General features: G+C 35.4%; 1 protein-coding gene across 1 annotated transcript in view; it reads left to right on the plus strand.

Moving 5' to 3' along the window:
• The first annotated feature begins 2,402 nt into the window (after positions 1–2,402).
• The window catches only part of LOC141342311 (clathrin coat assembly protein AP180), a 42,015-nt gene continuing 19,903 nt past the window's right edge, over positions 2,403–24,514 (plus strand). Inside the window, exon 1 of the mRNA XM_073846738.1 lies at positions 2,403–3,208. Within this exon, the coding sequence (XP_073702839.1) occupies positions 3,079–3,208 (130 nt within the window). The 5' untranslated portion in view covers positions 2,403–3,078. The remainder of the gene's footprint in view (positions 3,209–24,514) is intronic.

The raw sequence follows: 24,514 nt of genomic DNA on the forward strand, positions 1-24,514 counted from the left end.
TAGTTTAAAATATACTTGCATCAAGCAAACCACAGAGTAATATGCCAGGATTGTAAACTATTCACCTAGAATGAATCATTGACTCAAAGATTCAAATTCGTTCATAAATTGGTGTTTTGAATCTTTTGTGAATATATAGTTCTTTATACTTTTTTCGTTTCAAAACTGACTACTTCCAATCAATTGCGGCGTTGTGAATAAGTTTCAGTAATTAGACAAACGAATTTGACTGACTGAACTGAACAAAAAGCCTCTTGTGTAAGTGATGATTCACTGATTTAAAGATTTGCATTTGTTCATAAACAAATTAGTGAATTAATAGTTCTCCTTGCTTTTTTGCTTAAATACTGAGAAATATGGCGTTTTTAATAAGCAGTTTCAGTAATTAGACTCCAATGAATTTGACTAATCGAGTAGGAGTTGAATCGAGTGAATGAGATGTTTTGCTTGTGAAGGAATGGAATGAACTGTTTGTGTGCGAACTGAACAAAAATCCTTTTGTGTAAGAAAAAAAATACACATACCTGGACAGATTTACAGTATGCTTATACGTTAAGCAAATCACTTTGATTGTAACGTACCAGGTTTTGTGAACTATTCACCTCAAATGATTAATTGACTCAAAGATTCGAATTCGTTCATAAATTTGTGTTTTGTAAATTAATAGTTCTCGTTGCATTCGATTCCTTTATGCTAATCGAGTGGGTGTTCGAGTCTGAAAGAGACATTTTGTTTCTGAAGAAACGGAATGAACTGAAGTTCGTGTGTAAACTGAACAAAAACCTTTTCTGTAAGAAACAAAATACGCATGGACACTTTTACAGTATGCTTACATTAAAGGATTAGTTCACTTTCAGAACAAAAATTAACAGATCATGTACTCACCCCCTTGTCATCCAAGATATTTTTGTATTTCTTTCTTCAGTCGTAAAGAAATTATGTTTTTTGAGGAAAACATTTCTGGATTTGTCTCCATATAATGGACTTCTATGGTGCCCCCGAGTTTGAACTTCCAAAATGCAGTTTAAATGCAGCTTCAAAGGGCTTTAAATGATCCCAGCCAGAAAGAAGGGTCTTATCTAGCAAAACGATTGGTTATTTTCTAAAAACATTTACAATTTATATACGTTTTAACCTCAAACGCTTGTCTTGTCTAGCTCTGCATGAACTCTGTGTATTCCACTTCAAGACAGTTAGGGTATGTTGTAAAACTCCCATCTCATTTTCTCCTTCAACTTCAAAATCGTCCTACATCACTGCAGAAGTACCGACCCAGTGTTTACAAAGTGAACATGCAAAGAAGATCAAACACTCTTTACAAAAAAGGTAAAACAGTGATGTAGGACGATTTTGAAGTTGGAGGAGAAAATGAGGTGGGAGTTTTACAACGTACCCTAACTGTCATGAACCGGAATACACAGAGTTCACACTGAGCTAGACAAGACGAGCATTTATTAAAGTATATCAATTGTATTTTTTTTTTCTCTAGAAAATAACCAATCGCATTGCTAGATCGTAGATTGCAATCGTTTAGAGCCCTTTGAAGCTGCATTTTGGAAGTTCAAACTCGGGGGCACCATAGAAGTCCATTAGGTGGAGGGAAATCCTGAAATGTTTTCCTCAAAAAACACCTTTTCTTTACGACTGAAGAAAGAAAGACATGAACATCTTGGATGACAAGGGGGTGAGTACATTATCTGTAAATTTTTGTTCTGAAAGTGAACTACTCCTTTAAGCATACCACACTGATTGGATAGTGTCCGGTTTGTGGACTATTTACCTAGAACGATTCACTTGCTCAAAGATTCGAATTCGTTCATAAATTGGTGTTATGAATCTTTTGTGAATGAATGGTTTTCTTTGCTTTTTCGCTTACAAACTGTTACATCCATAATCAAATGCGGCGTTATGAATAAGCAGTTTTCAGTAATTAGGCTCAAATAAATTCGGTTAATCTAGATGTTTGAATCTGAATTTTGTTTGTGAACGAGCGGAATGAACTTAAGTGTTCGTGTGTGAACTGAACAAACGCAAAGGCAATTTTGCTCAAATTCGATTATGTGTAAAATGAGACCATTAAAATTAGGTGAACATTTTTTTAAATATTTATTCATGAGATGTTATTTTATATCCTAATGAAAGTCACACCGAGCAGATGACAACTTGATAAGAAAATCCACAATAGACACTGAGCTAATCTGTGAACGGATCTTTTGGGTGAACTGACTGAAAAGATTCGACTCGAGACAGATGAATCAAAATCCCCACCGCTTGTTACCATAGCAATAAAAAAGCACACTTACATTGGGCGCAGATAGTAAAACGCAATCTGGGTTTTTAATGACGTGTGACCTGACTCATGCGTGGGGGCGGAGTGATAGCACAAATAAATAAATATTGAGTCCAGCAGGGACCGTGGCTTCCCGTTATCGCTGCGTTTCATCCTTCTTGTTCAGCAATTGTCCAAAACTGGACATAGCCACGGGGTGAAAAGGAAGGCGAGCGTTTTTTAGAGATGAGGAGAACAACGCAAGCCGTTTGAAGCTTTGGGTGACTGCACATCCAGCGGGGTTTGTCAGGAAGATTAATCCTTGATCTGGAGGAGGAGAGAAGGACGACTGGTCGAGCTGAGCATCATCGTAACAGCCTCTTCTCGCAAATAACCAGGAATACCTATCTATTGAGACTTTATAAAAATTGTGTTTTATAACCTTAATGCTCAGCGTTTACTCTTTATAAAGAACTATTTGCGATTGAAATATTCGTTACGCATCTTATATATGCTCCCGCATCCCCACGAGGCGAATACACGGCGCAGGCGTTGACCTGAAATTTATATTATAGTAAACACTGAGTCTCTCTGTATGTTTTAGTATTGCCTTAAATATGTCCGTTGCTAATCATCCATAGTAAAGACTTCATCTCAGCTTGGTCTTATTAACAGCTACATCATATTAATATCGCAAATTGTGCTCGAGAATCCATTTTAAAGGGCCGCATCCTTGTGGACGCTTTGGAACAACTCGACGCGTCTCTTTATACTGAAATAAGGGCGTTTGAATCCACGAGAGAAGGAAGATGTCGGGTCAGACTTTGACGGACCGCATCGCCGCGGCGCAGTACAGCCTCACGGGATCCGAGGTGGCTCGGGCGGTGTGTAAAGCGACCACGCATGAGGTGATGGCACCTAAAAAGAAACATCTCGAATGTAAGTGGCTTCAGGTTGAGATTACACCTTGTTTATGCCTATTAAATATACCTACAGCATTGTTCTGTTCACCCATACACATATTAATGGTTTATTTGCTCACTTTGCCCATCATTGTTCCTCAAAGGTCATCAGATACCACTGAATTGGTTAGAAAGGCCTGCGGTGCTGCTTTGGTGTCAGTATTGTGGTATGGAGATATGCAATTGTTCTGTGACTAATGGGCCCTCATTTCACAGCGTGTCTGTCACTAAGCAGAGAGACACAAGAATGAACAGAGAACATGGCTTCCGTCCATTATATGGCCTGGAAGGAAACAGATTTATCTCACTCTTCCAAGTAATTGGTTTGGGAAGTCATTTATTTGGTGTGAATGCATTTTCATATGAATGCATATTGCAACTTATGTCTATCTATCTCTAGAACCTTTCGTCTACTAACTGTAGGTTTACTATAAGTGTACTCAGTGTTAATAGCATGATAGGAAGTACAGTCAAAGGCAGAAGTAATCAACCTCCAGCAGCAGGTGGCCTAGAATGGGTTCGGTAGCCCCTGTGCACATTGCCTCTCAGATTCACCCCTGCTGAATTATACATACTTCACTCAGGTCAAAGGTGAGGATGTCACCAAAAACATTTTGCATTTGATACTGTCGTTCGACCCCTGCGATATTCTATTCTTATTGAGACTGACAAATAAGCATCTTGTTTACCCAGACTGGTAGTAAACGGAGTTGATAGAATCTAGGTATTAGATACAAAAGAGTTGTGTATTAAAGTAAACATAGTACAATTTTTTTTTAAATGGCCTCATAGTGAAATCTGAGGACTTTCTCTTTGAAACATGGTGCATTGTGTTAAATCAATGGCTTTCAAACTGTCCCGATCAGCATCACAAAAGGTCTCCATTAGTGGCAGGTGTCCCAAGCTCCTAAGCACTGTGACACACCCACATCTGTCTCAGAGGAGCATGGGTAATCAGAGCACGTCAGTTAAATCAGAGATAAGCAATAAAACTGTGTGGCTCAGGACAAAATCACATGGCTGAAAGCTTTTTTCTTCTTTAGTTTCCATCTATGTGATCTTCCCGTGTTTAATGTTTTTTCAGTTTATTATAGTGTTAAACCATTCAGTATTATTTTGTATGCACCGTGCAGCGTTCAGTCAATTCGTCAGCAATCTCATTAATGTGCTGACTCATTAGTTTGCCTCCCATTTTGTAATGTACACTCATTTCAGTATCATAATATGGCTTGTCTTGAGTTTTTAGATTTTGAGTGTGCTTGATTTTTAAAAAAAATCTAAAAAATGGAAATGGAAGAAAATAACTTGCATTTGCTACATGGACTTTTCCACTGAACGGAAACAGAAGAATGTCAGTCTTAACAGCAGGATGGCCCAGACCTGCTGGGTGGATTGTGCTGCTGAATTGGTGCCGATAGAGATTTCTTGTTTCACCTCACTTCTGAGGTTTCCAAACCCTCCTTGTGCTGTTTTAACATTTCATTGCCTCAATTTTATGTTGTGTGACAGGGGAAACTGCACAGATGTTTTTTTTTTCAACATATTTCTTGCATACTAAAGGCTTCATTACATCAGGCCTGTTTTTGGAGCTGTCATTAAGAAGCAGCAGTAGCCATGACATGTCTTAGTGTCATTGCATTAGATAATGATATATCAAACCAACTAGCATCAGCAAACAAATTATGCTAAAGCTGTTAAACAGGTGTCCTGGCAGTAATCGTTGGTGTAGATCATTACATTAACTATGGATATGTTCTACGCATTACCGCTGTTAGGTGAATTTTCGTGGACAAAATCCAGTCATTTCAGTAGTATTCTATGCGATTGGGAATTTCACAAGGATGAAAAATTTTGTATTGAGTTTGTTTGGTCATTCAAATTTGGCATGTTCACTAACTGAAAGCAATTGAAATTTTTGACAATAAACAACTGAACTTTTTGCCTATAAAATTTCCCTAATGTGATAGCAATTTAAGACAACTTTAGTCAAACAGAAAATGTCCTAATACTGGCGAATGTGAACAAACTGTTTCAGAAAATTACTGGATAAACAAGTACCACTTTGAATAAAGTTAAAATAAGGGGTCAGGACTGGGTAAAAAATGTTGAATTCTCGATTTTAATAGATAATCATTTTTACAAAACAATATTGACTCTTAAATCCCAAGAATTGATTAGTCTAGCCTGCTTTCAGTTAATGAAAGGAACATTGTAGCATGCCTACCATCCAATAAATCACAATAAGCGTTGTGCTTTGTTACTTTGGATATGAAACAAAGTCTCAGATTTCAAATTCTGTCCATTTTATTACAATATTCAAACAAATATGTTTTGGTGCTGTTTAATGTGGAGTGACAGATCACTATAAGAGGCGAGAAAAAAGCAGCTATGCAAAGCAGGCCTGGACTGACCATAGGGCATACCGGGCAATGCCCGCCGGGCCGACGCACATTTTTGGGCTGGGGCTGTCAGTCATAATTTAATATTTTTTAAAAAGTTTATTAGGCCAATTTATTTATTACCGCAACGATAGAGTATCTGAGACACGAATTGCGGCCCATTGGTTGACTGTCTTAAAGGACATTGAGCTAGTCCAATGAAATCTCAGGCCACGCCCTGCCTCCCTCCTGGCCAGCCCTCATCTCCCCTTGACAAAATTTCCTATTTAGAGTTTGACCGGAGTTTGAGATGAGTCTATAACAATGGATAAACCAGAAAAGAGCAAGGGGGGTGCAGAGAAGCTGCGGGAGAAAAGACGCAAAAGCCTACAAGTGGAAGCAGCAAAATGTGCGAAAATCACAGAAATGTTTGCAACCACCACACGTTCAATTGCAGCTGCTGGTGTAGGTACGAGTCCGGTAAGAAGTAGCCGAAATTTTGGCAGAGTGAAGGGAGGGACATTTATGTAGGGAAGACAGAGGGCTTTTTGTGGTATGTGTCTGTGTGTGTAGTAATAAAAGACTTATAATAACAATAATAATAATTAAGGATAATTTTTTACCAAGGTTATTCACTTCCATGCAGGTTACCGTGGTTTAATGTTTGAAACAAAACAGTGAGCGCATATATCCTTTGATGTGTCTAATGTAATCACTCAGTCAGTGTTTCAACCGCACAAAGCCATGTACTGTACTTGATATATGTCCAAAATAATAGATATCAAATCGAATCTAATCAAATTGTATGCTTGTAAATTAGAATCAAAGCGAATTGTGAAATTTGTGTCAAAACCCAGCCCTAGTTAATATTGAGTAACTTACTCCCAGTACTGGCAGTTTTTCACAAATGAAAATGCAGAACTGTTGTGCACCGTCTAATAACACAGTATTGGTGTTTCGTTCCTGAATCTGTGTTTGTGAATAATTCTATTGAGTGAATTATTAATAGACTCATAAAGACAGCCACTTGTTTCCTTCCTGAATGATTCAGCATTTTAACAAATCAGCTGAATAAATGATTCCAATTATTCACTCATAAAGACAGTCACTTGTCCCCACCTATTGGTTTATCGGTGTAACTTGCAGAAAGATTTACTAAAAAATTCTCAAGACTGACAGGAATGTGCTACAAATCATTAAAAGTCTCAGTGCTGTTGGACTATTATATCAGCATTTTATAGCTGATATTTCTGCAGATGTTAGCAATGTAAGGATGCTTAATTATCTGAATTAAATGAAAACATGATGTTTGCATTGGCTGCTGACTAGATACTTTCCTTGTCCTGCTTTGTTTAGCATAATCTTATTCTAATTGGATGCATGTTTGCAGCACTATGTATATTTATAGATGAGTCAACCACTCAAGGAGTGAAAAATATTCATAAGCATCTGGTTCATTCTATGTTGATACTATTTGTGGAGACTGAAGGTAGTATGGCCATGTGGGGCCAGACAAACTGGGCAGGGTGTCAAGAGTTTCAAATATCAACAATATACTGATAAAGATTCATTTTGTCTAATAACCATAAGGATGACTGATTCTCTGGTAATCTGAGTTTCACATAAAAAATTAAGAGGCTATTGAGGCCACCAGGGTGTCATTTCAACCAAAGTGCTGATTTAAAGAGCATATCTTACAGCTTCTTCAGTGTAAAACTTATATTAGCTCACGAAATACATCAAACTCACCACGTTACTCAAGAGAGAATAATGCATCCTCGCTAAAATGAATTTTTCAGTGTCTCTGTAAGTCAGTCTCGCTCTGTTCTGCTGTTTTTCTTTGTCTTTATCTCTTCCTGTCTGCGTCGCTCTAGCTTGCTCTTTCTGTCCGTGTCTTTCAGCAACTACAAATCAAATGCTGCAATGTTGGCGATACTCTGTTTGCAGTGTGTGAAAGCAAAAGAGTGAAAGCTGGTGCTGCACTGATGTCACTCAGCAAGAGAAATCAGCAGTGCTGTGATGTCACAGTATTAAAATGCAGCTTTCAGCCAATCACGACAAAGCATAGTGGAGTGCTTTCAGCACCCTGGACAGGGACACCCCCACCACAACCAAACTAACACCTCCTTCTATTCTTACATTCTGCCAGTTCCCATATTCCGGCACCCTTCCCCCAACACAGCTGACTTAGAGGTCATTGCGTCCTTGGAGCCTTATTCATTGTGCATTAGTCATTGTGCATGCTAATTTAAAAACTCCAAAATGAGTCATTTATGATTTCGCACAAGCACGTGCACATAGTTGCACTTGAGATGCTCTTCTGTCCATTCATTGCACAGATGTTTGTAGTGCTGCTTGTTTAGTGGTGGAAGTGCTAAATTTGTCGCCTGGTTAATCAAGCTAAAATCACACTGGCAGTTATGTACATGGCATCAGTGGTTGCTGTTTGTACACCGCTGTGCTATGAATAATGCAAGAGGAGATGTGCTTCCTGTGTAATCTGACTGCCGGGTCCCCAGGAGCCTTTAAGAGACAGAGCAGGGTGCGAGGGATCTTGACCGGGTCTGCTGTTACAGATTAGACCACATAGGATGGTACTGATTGTCACATCGGAGGACTGAGATTATAAATGTCATCCTGGAGATTGAGATTAGGTTTTCCAAATGGGGATGGGGGGTTAGAATGGGTCAAGGGACTACAGATTAGTCTGGAGAGGTAAAAAATAGAGCACTGCAATTATAATAGCACATTCATGTTTATCTGATGTCAGATGCTCAGTCAACTGACATCAGATGTTACACACATTTTTTATTTAGGACTAACCTGAATAAGATATTTCATATAATAAAAATATTTACTTATAGGCCACAAGAAAAAATAATTGTTAAATTTATAACAATTACCCTCTTAAAATTTATTAATACTGTGTTGTTACCTGAATGATCCACAGCTGTTTTTTTTTTTTTTTTTTTTGTTTAGTGATAGTTGTTCATGAGTCCCTTGTTTGTCCTGAACAGTTAAACCGTCCGCTGTTCTTCAGAAAAATCATTCAGGGCCCACAAATTCTTTGATTTTGTTTTTAGCATTTTTGTGTATTTGAACCTTTTCCAACAATGACTATAATTATGAGATCCATCTTTTCACACTGAGGACAACTGAAGGACTCATATGCAACTGGTACAGAAGGTTCAAAGGCTTACTGATGCTCCAGAAGTTTAAACAAAACATTAAGAACCGGGTGTGAAAACTTTTGAACAGAATGATGATGTGTTAAATTTGCCCTGAGATTCAAAATGAATGCTTCGCTTTTCCTTCTGAAGCATCAGTGAGCATTTGAACCTTCTGTAATAGTTGCATATGAGTCCCTTAGTTGTCCTCAGTGTGAAAAAATGGATCTCAAAATCATACAGTCATTGTTGGAAAGGGTTCAAATGCACAAAAATGCTTAAAAACCAAAGAATCTGTGGGACCTGAAGGATTTTTCTGAAGAAGAGTGAGCAGTTTACATGATCAGGACAAACAAGGGACTCATGAACAAGTATCACTAAACAAAAAAACACAGCTGTGGATCATTCCGGTAACAACACAGTATTAAGAATCAAGAGTATGTAAACGTATTTTGTCTTGTGGAATATGTAAATGTCTTTTATGTGAAATATCATAGTCCAGGACTAAATAAAAAATAAAATGCATTTTGTATGATCCCTCTTATTTTGGTAAAATAATTAACATTTTGCAGATTCTGCAAAGTGTATGTAAACTTTTAACCTCAACTGTAGGTGCGCAAAATGTATATAAACAAAATTTAAACCTTTTGACACACATTTGTGGCTTAGAAAAAAGTTTAGTCAAAATTTCATTTTGAGTCACAGATCGGCCTGATAAAGTGTATTTGGAGTAAAGATTAAAAATACATTATATTTTCATTTTACTCATTTCAGAATAGAAAAATAATAAAGTACAAGACTTGATTTGATCCATTAGGAATAATAAATGCGGCTCATTTGGATTTCATATTGATTTTACTGCAAATATCCTTTAATTGAGTCGCATTGAAACACATTAAGGAAAATTACAGTCTCATAGTAAACTATTGGAAAATGCACTCTAATGTATTTGGCCATTAGACTGTTTTTCAAAAGAATTAGACTGTTTTGTCACCCTGGACCACAAAACCACAAGGGTACATTTTTTACAATTGAGATTTATACATCATTTGAAAGCTGTATCAATATGCTTTCTATTGATGTATGGTTAGGATAGGACAGTATTTGGCTGAGATACAACTATTTGAAAATCTGGAATCTGAGGGTGCAAAAACATCAAAATATTGGGAAAGTCACCTTTAAATTTGTCCAAATAAAGTTCTTAGCAATGCATATTACTAATTAAAAAAATAAGTTTTGATACAGTTTTGATGTATATTTTTCTGTTTATTAAAGTTTTTACTCTACATTTGTGCAGTTTTCAGTGGGTTAGTGATATTTTTTAAATATATATAAATTAATAAATAAATATTTTTAAATGGGTTTTTATACAAAAACTGCTTTTTATGTAAAATTCACTTTATAAAAGACCCACATTTCTAACTTTAATTCATGGGGATAACATGGTTTAGTAAAAAAATGACTTTTACCAGTAGGTGGCTGCAGAGCTCAACTATTTGCTATTTGCTATTTGACCACCTGAAAGATATTTTTTCACAAGTTTTTTTTCAGTTGAATTCATATCTACAGTACAGACCAAAAGTTTGGACACACCTGAATGAGAAGGAGTGTCCAAACTTTTGGTCTGTACTGTATATTTACGGTAGGAAATTTACAAAACTCTTCATGGAGCATGATCTGAACTTAATATCCTAATGATTTTTGGCATAAAAGAAAAATCTATAATTTTGATTGCTACAAATATGCCCTTGCTACTTATGACTGGTTTTGTGGTTCAAGGTCACATATTATTAAATTGTCTTGTAATCATGCTGGAAGTTAAAGGTGATTTCCTTAATATTTGAAAAATGTTACAATATTTCCTTTAGCAGTAATAAAATGTTCTAATTGACAGTTTTTTTTAATTAACAATTACATGTTCATGTTCATATACAGTATAAAAGTGATCAAAGCATGATATACTTTCACATCTGCACTCCACAATGGAAGATATTCTCCTGTACAGGCTGGTTTACACTGGTTTCTTCTTGGATGCAACATCGCCACGCTGCTTGCCAGTGAGGGCACATGGGCAATCTCTCAGTTGTTTTGCTCCAGGGAGAGGCCTATAAATAAATAGAGCTTTTCAGGCTTCATTCATGTGCAGCGGAATATGGCTGTTTTTGTTCTTGAAATACACATACTTAGCTCTCATTTTATTTAAACACACTAGCATTAAAACATTATTCATTCCAGCATGCTCATCAATTCGCACAGCTCTTATTTCTGTAAAACAAGCAGCTAGAAGTATAACATCTTTGGAAGGGAAATGCTGGTAAAGATTGGTAGAAACTTGTCTAAAATAATAAAATAATTGCACCATAGCCAGGTTATAGCCACACACAGCTATTTCACATAATTTTACAGTCTCAAACCTGGTCAAAACTCACCTAGCTGCAGAGCATGCTGGGTAACTGACAGCATTACAATAGTAAGAGCATGTTAGTTTAAAATATCACTGTTGCCGCAATATCAGATTGTGCCTTTAATTAATATTATATGAATCTATGCGGCTTTCATGTTTTTAATGTGTTCTCACGTTATGTCTTTTATTATGAAATTTCATGGCCTGTGATTGGTTCCTGTTTAGTTGTCTTGTTACCTGGTTTGCTGTTATGTATTTTTAGTCCATACATTTCCTTGTCCTGTGTCTATCATTAGTCAGTGTAACCAGGTATTGATTGCTTAGTTGTTGTTTTAGAATTAACACTAATGACTAAAGATACACATGGGAACAATGAAGGGTGGTAAATCCATGAACATGACAATAAACACAGGAAACTAGCAAATATGTAGATAATGAGGCCTAGCATGTACATTAGATAGTTGCATGAGACACTATATTGTTTGTATTGGACAAACAATTTTTGTTCAATCAAGAAAGCTGTAAAAAGTGAAACTGCAGTTGTTACCCTCAAGAGCCCTTTAAAATGACTTACATTAGTTTAGTCTAAAGTGGTCAGGTTGTATGGAAGCCTTTTCCGCCACTGAATTAATTTTTTTTTATCTAACAATTCTGACTTTTTTTCTAAGTATTTTGAGATCTAAACTCGAAGGGAAATTCCGAGGGGAAATAGACTGATATTTTCTCAGAATTGCAAATTTATGTCTTACAATTCATAACTTGCAATTTTGTGTTATAAAGCCGGAATTGTGAGTTTACATATGTATCGCAATTCTGACTTTAATTCTCAGGATTGTGACTTTATTTTTCAAAATTGTGAGTTTATTCGTGATTCTGAGTTTTGTCTCACAATTTCAAGTTTATATCTCACAATTCTGAGAAAAAAAGTCAGAATTGTAAGTTCATATCTCACATTTCTGACTTTATAACTCACAATTTCTAGTTTATGTCATGCAATTCTGAGGAAAAAGTCAGAAGTGAAAGTTTGTATCACGCAATTCTGACTTTATATCTTGCGATTTCTCGTTTATTTCATGAAATTCTGTTAAAAATCTGAATTGTGAGTATATATCACATTTCTGACTTTATAACTCGCAAATTTGAGTTTATATTGCAATTATGTGAAAAAAAGTCAGAAGTGAGAGTTTGTATCACACAATTCTGAGAAGAAAGAGTCAGAATTGTAAGTTTATATCTTGCATTTCTGACTTTATAACTTGCAGTTTCTAGCTTATATCACACAATTCTGAGAAAAAAGGTCAGAAGTGAAAGTTTGTATCACGCAATATGAAAAAAGTACGAATTGTGAGTTTATATCTCAGATTTCTGACTTTATAACTCACAATTTTGAGTTTATATTGCAATTATGAGAAAAAGAGTCAGAAGTGAGAGTTTGTATCATGTATTCCTGAGAAAAAAAGGTCATAATTCTAAGTTTGTATCCTGCATTTCTGGTTTTATAACTTGCAATTTCTAGTTTATATCACGCAATTAAGAGAAAAAGTCAGAATTGTGAATTTATATCTTACATTTCTGACTTTATAACTTGCAGTTTTGAGTTTATAATTGCAATTATGAGAAAAAGAGTCAGATGTAAGAGTTTGTATCACACATTTCTGAGAAAAAAAGGTCAGAATTCTTAAGTTTGTATCTTGAATTTCTGACTTTATAACTTGCAATTTCTAATTTATATCACGCAATTATGAGAAAAAGTCAGAATTTTAAGTCAATATCTCACATTTCTGACTTTATAACTTGCAATTTCTAGTTTATATCATGCAATTCTGAGAAAAAAGGTCAGGAGTTTGTATCACACAATTAAAAAAAGTCAGAATTGTAAGTTTATGTCTCGCATTTCTGACTTTATAACTTTCTACTTTATATCACGCAATTATGAGAAAAAAAGTCTTAAAAATTTTTGAGTTTATATCACACATTTCTGTCTTTATAACTCCCAATTTTGAGTTTATATTGCAATTCTGAGAATTTTGAGAAGTGAGAGATTGTATCATGCAATTCTAATAAAAAAAGCAGAAAAGAAGTCTGAATTGTGATATAAAAAGTAACAATTATTTTTATTTTTTATTCACTGGCGGAATAAATGCAAAAATAAATAAATGCGTTCATAAAGTTTAACGAAAAGATTATTTACAATATGCTTTATTTTAATAGTGTGTCCTTATTTAAATAGCCAAGTTATGTATGTTATCAATATATGTTTCATTTCTTCTTGCAACTAATAATTTTATGTAAAAAAAATAACCCTAAATTAATCATGTTACAGATAACAGATTTTCTATTTCAGGTTAGTAATTCACTAAAACAAATTAATTCACTATCACAAGATTTGTAATTAATTTAAATGGCTGAGCGGTACTTAAAATAATGGTGCAAAACAATATTAATATCTTATTTATGACTGTTTCATGATTACATATCAACCACCCACTGAATGGTTTGTCATTCAAACTAAAGTGTCTTTATCAAGTTTAAGAGCATTTTCACATAATGTCGCGTGTTGAGTCACAACCTGGATCAGAGCTACTGTTTGAAGCGGTCTGTGCGCACATGCTGTTATATCAAGTGGAAGTGGCAGTGGGTTTTCTTTTACAGTCTTTAGCTATTCTATTAGGAGGACAGTCACTGTTAACTGGCTTTTAACTGGCCTCTTGTCTCGCTCCATGGCTGTGTACATAGCTTAATTAAATGTTGCCGTGTCTTAAAATTCAACAATGGAGACCTGGTTTCCCGACACCAGACTAAGTGCTGCGGTTGCCAGGGAAACAGGCGGTTTAAGCATGTCTGTCTCCCCTCCCACTCATGTCTTTAGAAGAGTCAAAATTACTGGCTCAACGACGGACCGCTGTGTGCATTTTAACACATGGCATGATACCTACGTAATGTTGGTGCCTAGTTTGTAAAAGCTATCTCAGCGTGCATAAATGCATGATGCAATTACTCCACAATGACCTTTACAGTCTAGGTGAAAATGCTTGTGTAATGACACCTCGGAAGGTTAATTGAATGTCTGAAGTGCATGTTCTAGAGCATGTTCTCTGGCACTAATGGTCACTTTGTGTGCTACTTATGTTTATTCACATAATTTTGCAATACAGAAGTAAGCTATTTTTTATGTGGATTAATTAGACACTATAGGTAATTATCTAGAAGAATAACAAGTGCAGTAAAAGGTCTTTTTGCACAACGAACCAGTGTACAGTTGAGGTCAAAAGTTCACACCCCCCTTTCAGAATCTGAACATGTTAATTATTTTACCAAAATATGAGGGATCATACAAAATGCATGTTATTGTTTATTTAGTACTGACCTGAATAAGATATTTCACACAAAAGATGTTTATATATATAGTCCACAAGAGAAAAGAATAGTTGAATTTTTTAAAAATAACCCTGTTCAAAAGTTTACATCCCTTTGATTCTTAATACTGTGTTTTTAGCTCAATAATCCACAGCTGTGTTTTTTTGTTTAGTGATAGTTGTTGATGAGTCCCTTGTTTGCCCACTGTTCTTCAAAAAAATCCTTCAGGTCCCACAAATTCCTTGGTTTTCCAGCTTTTTTGTGTATTTGAACTCTTTCCGACAATGACTGTAGGATTATTCAAGATCCATCTATTCTGAGGACAACCGAGGGACTCGTATGCAAATATTACAGAAGGTTCAAACACTCACTGATGCCTCAGAAGAAATTTTACTTATTTTGGCTTCTGGGAAACGTGTAACTATCTTATGTAGCCTCTGAAGGGCAGTACTAATGGTAAAAATATGATATTTAGGCAAAATAAGAAAGATTTACACATCTCTGTTCTGTTCAAAAGTTTTCACCCCCGGCTCCTAATGCATTGTTTTTCCTTCTGGAACATCAATGAGTGTTTGAACCTTCTATAATAGTTGCATATGAGTCCCTCAGTTGTTCTCAGTGAGAAACAATGGATCTCAAAATCATACAGTCATTGTTGGAAAGGGTTCAAATGCAGAAAAATGCTGGAAAACCAAAGAATTTGTGAATCCTTGAAGGATTTTTCTCAAGAACAGCAGGCAGTTTAACTGTTCAGGACAAACAAGGTACTCATGAACAACTATCACCAAACAAAAAAACAGCTGTGGACCATTCAAGTAAGAACACAGTATTAAAAATCAAAGGGATGTAAACTGTTGAACAGGGTCATTTTTAAAATTTCAGCTATTATTTTCTTTTGTGGACTATATGTAAATATCTTTTATGTAAAATATCTTATTCAGGTGACAGTACTAAATAAACAATAACATGCATTTTGCATGATCCCTCTTATTTTGGTCAAATAATTAATTTTGCACATTTTGAAAGGGGGTGTAAACTTTTGACCTCAACTGTACTTATGATTGTAATCATAAATTGCAATAATATGATAACAAATACTGATTAATACCAATTTCACCAAGCTTATTACTCACTAAAAACTCTTTACCTGCTCGTGTCGCTGTTAGACAGTGTTTCTTTAGAAAAACGAGTGATTTCTACACTATTTATTGTTATATTTTGTAGCTTGTATTTGTATAATTTTTATCAGAAGAAAGACTTTTAAAGTTTTGAATACTGACTTTGACCAGTTATGAAGGTCATGGAAAGTACTGGTTTATAGGTCATAGAAAATTACCTCAATATAAAAACTATAGAAGTCACTAGTAAGTCCCCCCATAACAGAAAAACAAAAATGTTTGTGTGGCCAATAGATCTGCCACCGATACTGTAATTTGCTCCTGATATTGAACAGGGAAAGTGGCCTGTGGGCCAAGTTGCTGGTCGATAATAGTTGGGGAGTTCAGAGGCTGTGAGACTGCAGGGTAGTTTTTCAGTCTGCTATATGAGCTGGCAGTGCAGCTACTGCATTTACAGTGTGACTGCTGCACTCTGTTATCTTTTTTGTATTGTGTGTATGCTTTGGCTTAGTCAAGGTTTTTTGTTTGCCTGTTTTTTTTTTTTCAGGATTTGTGCACGTGTAAGCGTTCCTGCCATGTGTATAGTGAGAACCGTGAGAGGTTTCATATCTGACTGTACTACTGATTCTCCACCCCCAGCCTTTTATCTCTCTTCATAAATAATTTAGGAGATGAAGGCAAAGTTGGAGATACTGTGACCTCTGAAATACTATGGCACAACTTTTGACGAATACCAGGTACACACTCCAACTTTTATACCAGTATCTAAAATATGTGACTGTAATTTGTTTTAGGCACAGTTGGGCTTTATAATTCTCTGGTGCAGGCTTCAAGTACAATAGTTGCCGCTGTTGGTCGTACAGTACATGAGATGTTCTGCTTCTCTGCATCAAGCAAATTTACCTATTTTTTACATCTTACACAGTTTTATAAGGCTGAACAAACCTGTTCAAAGGATCCCAATGGCTCTTGAAGAAGCCATTAAGTTTTTATTGTATTGTTAGAAGCAGTAGGTGCCGTGTACTGAAAATAATATGAAGGAACACATTTACACTACTGTTCGAAATTTTGGGGTTGTAGATGGCAAAGCTGAATTTTCAGCAGTCATTAGTCCAGTCTAAGGGTCGGCCGATATGTGATCCTGGACCACAAAACCAGTCGTAAGTAGCAAGGGTACATTTGTAGCAATAGCCAACAATACATTGTATATGTGACCCTGGACCACAAAACCAGTCATAAGGTTAAATTTTACAAAACTGAGATGTATACATCATATGAAAGCTCAATAAATAAGCTTTCTATTGATGTTTGGTTTGTTAGGATAGGACAATATTTGGCTGAGATACATCTATTTGAAAATCTGGAATCTGAGGGTGCAAATAAATCAAAATACTGAGAAAATCACCTTTAAAGTTTTCCACATTAAGTTCTTAACAATGCATATTACTAATCAAAAATTACATTTTGATATGTTTACAGTAGGAATTTTACAAAAAATCTTCATGGAACATGATCTTTACTTAATTTCCTAATGATTTTTGGCATAAAAGAAAAATCTATAATTTTGACCCATACAATGTATTTTTGGCTATTGCTACAAATATACCCCAGCGACTTAAGACTGGTTTTGTGGTCCAGGGTCACATATGTCAAAATGATTGATTTTTCTTTTATGCCAAGAATCATTAGGATATTAAGTAAAGATCATTTTTCTTAAAGATATTTTTGTAAATTTCCTTATTTTTTTATTACTAACATGCATTGCTAGGAACTGCATTTGAACAACTTTAAAGGCAAATTTGTCAGTATTTAGATTTTTTTGCACCCTCAGATTCCAGATTTTTAAATAGTTGTATCTCGGCCAAATATTGTTCTATCCCAACACATTTTTTATTTATTTAGCTTACAGATGATGTATAAATCTCGATTTAAAAAAATTGACCCTTATGACTGATTTTGTGGTCCAGGGTCACATGTGTTTTTCAATGCTGATGCCAATACTTATAATTACAGATCAAGTAAAATGGTGTAAAAATGAAAATTAATGTCAAAATTTAAGAATAACAGGGGCTCTGCCAAAAACATTCTTTAAATGCTTTTAAATTATTTTATCAGCAAATCGGTTTTGAAATAACCGATACCGATAACATAAAAACGCTTAATATCGGAACTGATAATCGGTCAACCCCTATTCCAGTCTTCAATGTCACATGATCTTTCATAAATCATACTCATAAGAAACATTTCATATTATCACCAGTGTTTTAAATTATATTTATTGCGATATTTAAAAAAAAGGGTAACACTTTAGAATACTGTATCTTACTTACTGCAGAACTAATAAGGAATTATTGAAGAACTAACAGCTAACTATTCATTAACACTTGACTCATTACTGTTAACTACTAAGGAAGATGTGTTAACTAATCAGTATGTAATACAATTTTGAGAATGTGTTAAGTAACAGGTAGCTAATCAATAACTAATGTATTCTGTCATACCTCCTGAAGAACTACTATTAATTATCTAGTAGTTAAGGTTCAAGAAAAATAACTATGAAGTAACTACTAATGAACAGTCATACACAACTAAACTGAGTTGTGACCCTTTCATATATAAATGTTATTAGCAGTAGTAGTAGTATGCAAATGCAATATTAATAAATGGAATAAACTTCACAGGTTTTGCCTGTGTATTGAATTGTCTTGTGAATGTTTTGTAAGAAATTCACTTAGCTTCTGATAGGAACCCAACTACCACTCCAGTGCCATGCGATAACTTACTGTAGTTTTTATATTTTGTATAAAGTACTGTGTGTCCTCAGCATATATCATACTAATTCAGTTCCTGTATGTAAGGCCAGGACTGAGCGAAAGTAAAAATACAGGTTACCCATTAGTAAATAGAATTAGAATTGTCAAAAGAATGATCAAATAATTCTGCAGGACGTATTTCAAACCTGAAACAATAGGCCTATTCTAAAAGGAAAATATTGGGAACCCATTAGTAATTAATAAAGGATTATTAGATAATTCTGCAAGAATTATTTAGAACCTGAAACAGTATTCTAAAGTGAAAACAAAGGGAACTCATTAGTAATTAATAAATAATTATCAAATAGTTCTGCAAGACTCATTTCAAACTTGCAACAGTAGACCTGTTCTTAAGCGCAAATATAGTGAACCCTTAAGTAATTAATGAAAAATTATCAGATAGTTATGCAGGAATTACTTAGAACCTGAAACAGTATTCTAAAGTGAAAACAAAGGGAACTCATTAGTAATTAATAAATAATTATCAAATAGTTCTGCAAGACTCATTTCAAACCTGCAACAGTAGACCTGTTCTTAAGTGCAAATATAGTCAACCCTTAAGTAATTAATGAAGAATTATCAGATAATTACGCAGGAATTACTTAGAACCTGAAACAGTATTCTAAAGTGAAAACAATGGGAACTCATTAGTAATTAATAAATAATTATCAAATAATTCTGCAAGACTTATTTCAAACCTGCAACAATAGGCCTGTTCTAAAGTAAAATTATAGTGAACCCTTTAGTAATTAATAAACAATTATCAGATAATTTCACAAGAGTATATTTCATTTTCATTATAGGCTAATAATAGTAGTAGACCGTAACAAAGTTACTACTGTAGTTGTCCTTTTACTCAAGTAGTTTTGAAAATGAATAGGCCTATTTATAATTGGACTAATATTAATAACTAATAACTGGAGTAATATTTTATTGTGGTATCTGTAATTTTACTCAAGTACTTGATTTGTGGGCCACAGCCCGATTATTATGGTGACTATTTGCATATAACTGTTCTGTAGTAGTTATTACATAGTTATGTTTTTGAACCATAACTACTAGATAATTAATAGTAGTTCTTCAGGAGGTATGACAGAATACATTAGTTATTGATTAGCTACCTGTTACTTAACACATTCTCAAAATTGTATTACATACTGATTAGTTAACACATCTTCCTTAGTAGTTAACAGTAATGAGTCAAGTGTTAATGAATAGTTAGCTGTTAGTTCTTCAATAATTCCTTATTAGTTCTGCAGTAAGTAAGATACAGTATTCTAAAGTGTTACCAAAAAAAGTTTGTTTGACAGATACTATGCCAAAATCATGGCCCAAAATACAACTTTAATGACCTTTTATGTTAAAATATTTGAAAAAAAAAAAACTACACTTTTTGCCTGAAAGGCCAGTATCATTTCATATCGTCATGTGACCATGACAATATTGAGTCATTATTGCTATCTTGATACCATGATATTGATAATATTGTTACATCCCCTTTGTAACTTTTGGAATATTTTACTGTCATTGTTGATTAATGTGTTGAATCCTTGCTGAATAAAATCATAAACTTTACTATCCCCAAACTTTCGAATGGCAGTGTAAAAAATATTAATATTATTACAATGACCTGAAGTGTTTATGTAATATTAGGAGTAAAAATACTAGGGCACAACTAGTTTTTTTTTTTTAGTTCAGGTGAGATATGAAGGTGATTCTGACCTCCCATTTAGTCTCATCAGGCTGTGTTGATGTGCTATAAGGTGCCAAACCAGGGTGATGATAAATATTTAAGACTTTCAGTGGAAGGGCTATTATTGTGGTCTCTGCTATTATGTAATCTCATCTTGTGCATAAATGTGTGCGTACCCTTTCTCTTTCAGTCAAGGTGACTGCATCCCATAGCCCCCTGGTGTTTTTCTACCCTATTTCGCCTTTAAATATATATTATTTCCTATGTGATGAGAAGAGATGCTACAAGTTGTTCCACAGTGAAACATACATCATAGTCACTTAATTGGATCATAATCATATATTAATTGGTACCAGAATTATTGAGACTCTGTTATAGTGCTTGCCAGTTTGTAAAAATAATGTTTGAATCCAGACACTTCAGTGGTTTCAGGATGTGTTGTGATGTGTGGTTGAAGATGAAGGACGGATGGAGTATGTGTGGTCTGTGGGAGGAATACAGGCTGCTTTGTCATGATCTCCTTAGAGACAGATACTGATGGAAATCTTTGTTTGTGTGTGTGTGTGTGTGTGTGTGTGTGTGTGTGTGTGTGTGTGTGTGTGTGTACCTGGTATTCATCACGTTATGGGGACCAAATGTCCCCACAAGGATAGGAATACCAGTAGATTTTGACCTTGTGGGGACATTTCTCAGGTCCCCATGAGGAAACAGGCTTATAAATCATGCACACTGAGTTTTTTTGAGTAAGTAAAAGTGTGCACAATCTCCTGTGAGGGCTAGGTTTAGGTGTAGGGTAGGTGTAGGGCGATAGAAAGTACGGTTTGTACAGTATAAAAACCATTACGCCTATGGAATGTCCCCATAAAACATGTAAACCCAACATGTGTGTGTGTGTGTGTGTGTGTGTGTGTGTGTGTGTGTGTGTGTGTGTGTGTGTGTGTGTGTGTGTGAGCACTTCCTCCTTTAGTGAAGGTGTAATAGAAAGAGAAAGACTGAGAGATGAAACATCTGGTTATCTGTGTCTAACTATCTGTTAAACAATTTGTCTAGCTATATGTCTGTCTATCAATCTGTGTAACTTTATAACATTCTCTTTATGTCTGTCAGTTGGTCTGTCAATCTGTTTGTTGGTTGATCTGTGTCTAACTATCTGTCTAACCACCATCTGCCTGAAAATGTATGTGTCGGTCTGTCTGTTAAATTGTCTATCCTTGTCTGTTTAATTGTCTGTCTATATGTCTAACTCTTTGTCTGTCTAACAAACTGTCTTTCTATCTATTAGAATCTTAACTATCTGACATTCTCTTTGATTGTTGTATCGGTTTGTTAACTATCCAACCAATTATTCTTCTGCCTAACAGTCTAACAGTCTAAATATATATCAGTCTGTTTGTCTGTCTAACTGTTTCTCTAGCTAACCATCTACTATATCTGTATCTAACTCTTCAGTCTGTCTGTCTGTCCGTCTGTCCAGTTGTCTGCCTGTCTAGCCAACTATCTGTTCTGTCTGTTTATCTATTTATTCCTTTTCACTTTAAGGGCCCTATGAAATCAGTTTTCTGAATTCTGTTTTTTTTTTTTTTCATTTTAATTTTTTTAAATTCTGTTTTATTTTTTATCAATTCTGTGGTTTCCATAATTTTTTGGATTCCATTTTAATGGTTTCATAAAATTTTCTGTAATTAACTGATTTTAAAACAATTAATTCCGTTATTTTAATTATTTATTCAGAAATACTGTGCTGTGTATTTAGATTTTTCGGGTAAATAGTTTTTCTGGTAAATATTCCTTTAAAAATAATGTATGATTAGGCGTACATTAAAGGAGTAGTTCACTTTCAGAACAAAAATTACAGATATTGTCCTCAGCCCCTTGTCATCCAAGATGTTCATGAGTTTCTTTCTTCAGTCATAAAAGAAATTATGTTTTTTGAGGAAAACATTTCAGGATTTCACTCCATATAATAGTCTTCTATGGTGCTCCCGAGTTTGAACTTCCAAAATGCAGTTTAAATGCAGCTTCAAAGTGCTCTAAATGATACCAGCCAAAGAAGAAGGGTCTTGTATAGCGAAATGATCGGTTATTTTCTAAAAACATTTACAGTTTATATACTTTTTAATCTCTACACAGAGTGCACACAGAGCTAGACAAGAGGAGCATTTGAGGTTAAAAGTAAATAAAGAAAATAACCAATCATTTTGCTAGATAAGACCCTTCTTTCCTCGGTTGTGATCTTTTAGAGCCATTTGAAGCTGCATTTTGGAAGTTCAAACTCGGGGGCACCATAGAAGTCCATTAAATGGAGAAAAAAACATAATTTCCTTACGACTGAAGAAAGAAAGACATGAACATCTTGGATGACAAATTTTTGTTCTAAAAGTGAACTACTCCTTTAGGTAATATATTTCCGTCACAGTTTCTTCAAGTTAAAACAAACCTATATTTTGACAGGTTACTGTGAAGACCTTTAAGTTTCTGTTTGTACATGATATGATCATAGTTTAAAAAAAAAAAAAAAACAGTGAAATGCTCATGAAGTGACTCTCAGGGCAATTCTGGAAATTATTTTTATGTGTTTATGTACTCATATTGAGACGGCAAGAGTTGAAAACGAACATCACGAATGCTTCAGTATGTGTGTAGTAAATGAAACTGCGCGTCTGTGTCATTCATTCACACAGAGACATGCAGAACATCCAGGATTCGTATTTAGTATTTTTGTGGTTTAATATTCACAGACACTGGCCCATATCATGTTTTGATTTAACTGTACTGACCTACTTTTGATTTATTAATCTAAAATGTGACAAATTCTGTAACATTCTGTGTTATGTTCCACATTGTGGAAATCATAGGGCCCTACACTTTCTACCTCTCCTCCTTGTCTCTTTATTGCTCCCCTTTAACATATTTTGCTGCATTGTCAGATGTCACATTGAATGTCAAAATGAGCCATTTTGTCATGCGCTGGTGCACCGCAGTGTTCCCATCACACTGCATTATTCAATGTTATGACAGCACTGTAATATTTATCACCTGTTCTGTTCCTTTCATACCTGCATTAGGGCCCGATCACACCGAACGCGTCTTTTAGTTCTAAAAACGCGAGGCGCACAGCACTGCCTTGTTTGGTGACTTTTAATAAAGAGCAGTGTACTGGGTTTTTTTTTATGTTGCTAAGCAACGACCAAAACAGCTGTCCTGTCAGTCAAATCAAAGGATTATAGCGCGAGCGCTCTAAAATCTTAGTTTTTTGCTGTTAAGTAAACTGTCATATTAGCAGAAAGCCTAAATAATACAGCTCCGGGTTACCCACGATAGACACCAAAGGTTTCTCCTCCTTTTCTGCAGTCTCCGGACTTTTTAAGCAACAGTAAACTTTCGTCACCAGAACAGAAGGCCCGCCTCTCTATTCATTCGATTGGACAATGGAAAAGAACGCGAATGACGTTGGGCGTTTTTCCGCTCAGAGTTGATTTTTTTTCAACTTCAGGCGCTCAGAGGCAGAGCGCTCCTGCAAAAACGCGAGGCGCAGCAGGCGGCGAAAACGCGAGGCGCCCAGTGCGCATAAGCAGCGCGGAGAACGCTGACTGCCAACAGAAAACCATTCAAAAGAGGCGCCTCCAACTGCTAAAACGCGTTCGGTGTGATCGCGGCCTTACTGAGCCTTTGCTGCTCTAAATGGATACTATATGCATACCTACATTGAGAATCAAAATCCTAATGACTTAAAGTTGTGAACTCTCTCATAATTTGACAATCTGACCCTAAATGTCTATTAATACTATGTTTGATATACTAGCATGCTAAGCACAGTTCAGAAACAGAGTAAAGGCCCTTTCACACGGGACGCGGCAGTCGCGAGTGTCTAGTTCATTTTCAATGGGAGACATGCGGCAAGCGGCAAACCGCGGGCTGTTGCGCTGGCGGCGCGGAGGCGGAGCGCAAGCGGTGCTCGTGCACCCAAAATCCTGCCGCTTCCACGGGCACGGCGCTTCGCGGCAAGCGCCGCCAAAGATAAAAATATTTTATCTTTTTGTGAGCGGCAGCGGCAGCCGCGTCGGCTTTAACCAATAAGTGAACAGATTATTAACAACCAATCATAAAATATTTAACTGAACTTATAATAGAGGAGAAGATTGTTTTAAGTGTGCTGGATTTCCCAGAACTGTATGAATCATCTAAAATCTCATACTTTGGGTGAGCACACGAGTTTGCCAGGTAAAAATACAAATATGTACAAAGTGTCCAAACAATACATTATTATGCGTGGTGTTATAATAAACTATGTCTTTCAAAAGTTTGAATAATAATAATGACAATAATTAATGACAGGATGACACAAACACAATT

The sequence above is a fragment of the Garra rufa genome, chromosome 9 (assembly GCF_049309525.1).
Source record: "Garra rufa chromosome 9, GarRuf1.0, whole genome shotgun sequence".
Taxonomy (NCBI): domain Eukaryota; kingdom Metazoa; phylum Chordata; class Actinopteri; order Cypriniformes; family Cyprinidae; genus Garra; species Garra rufa.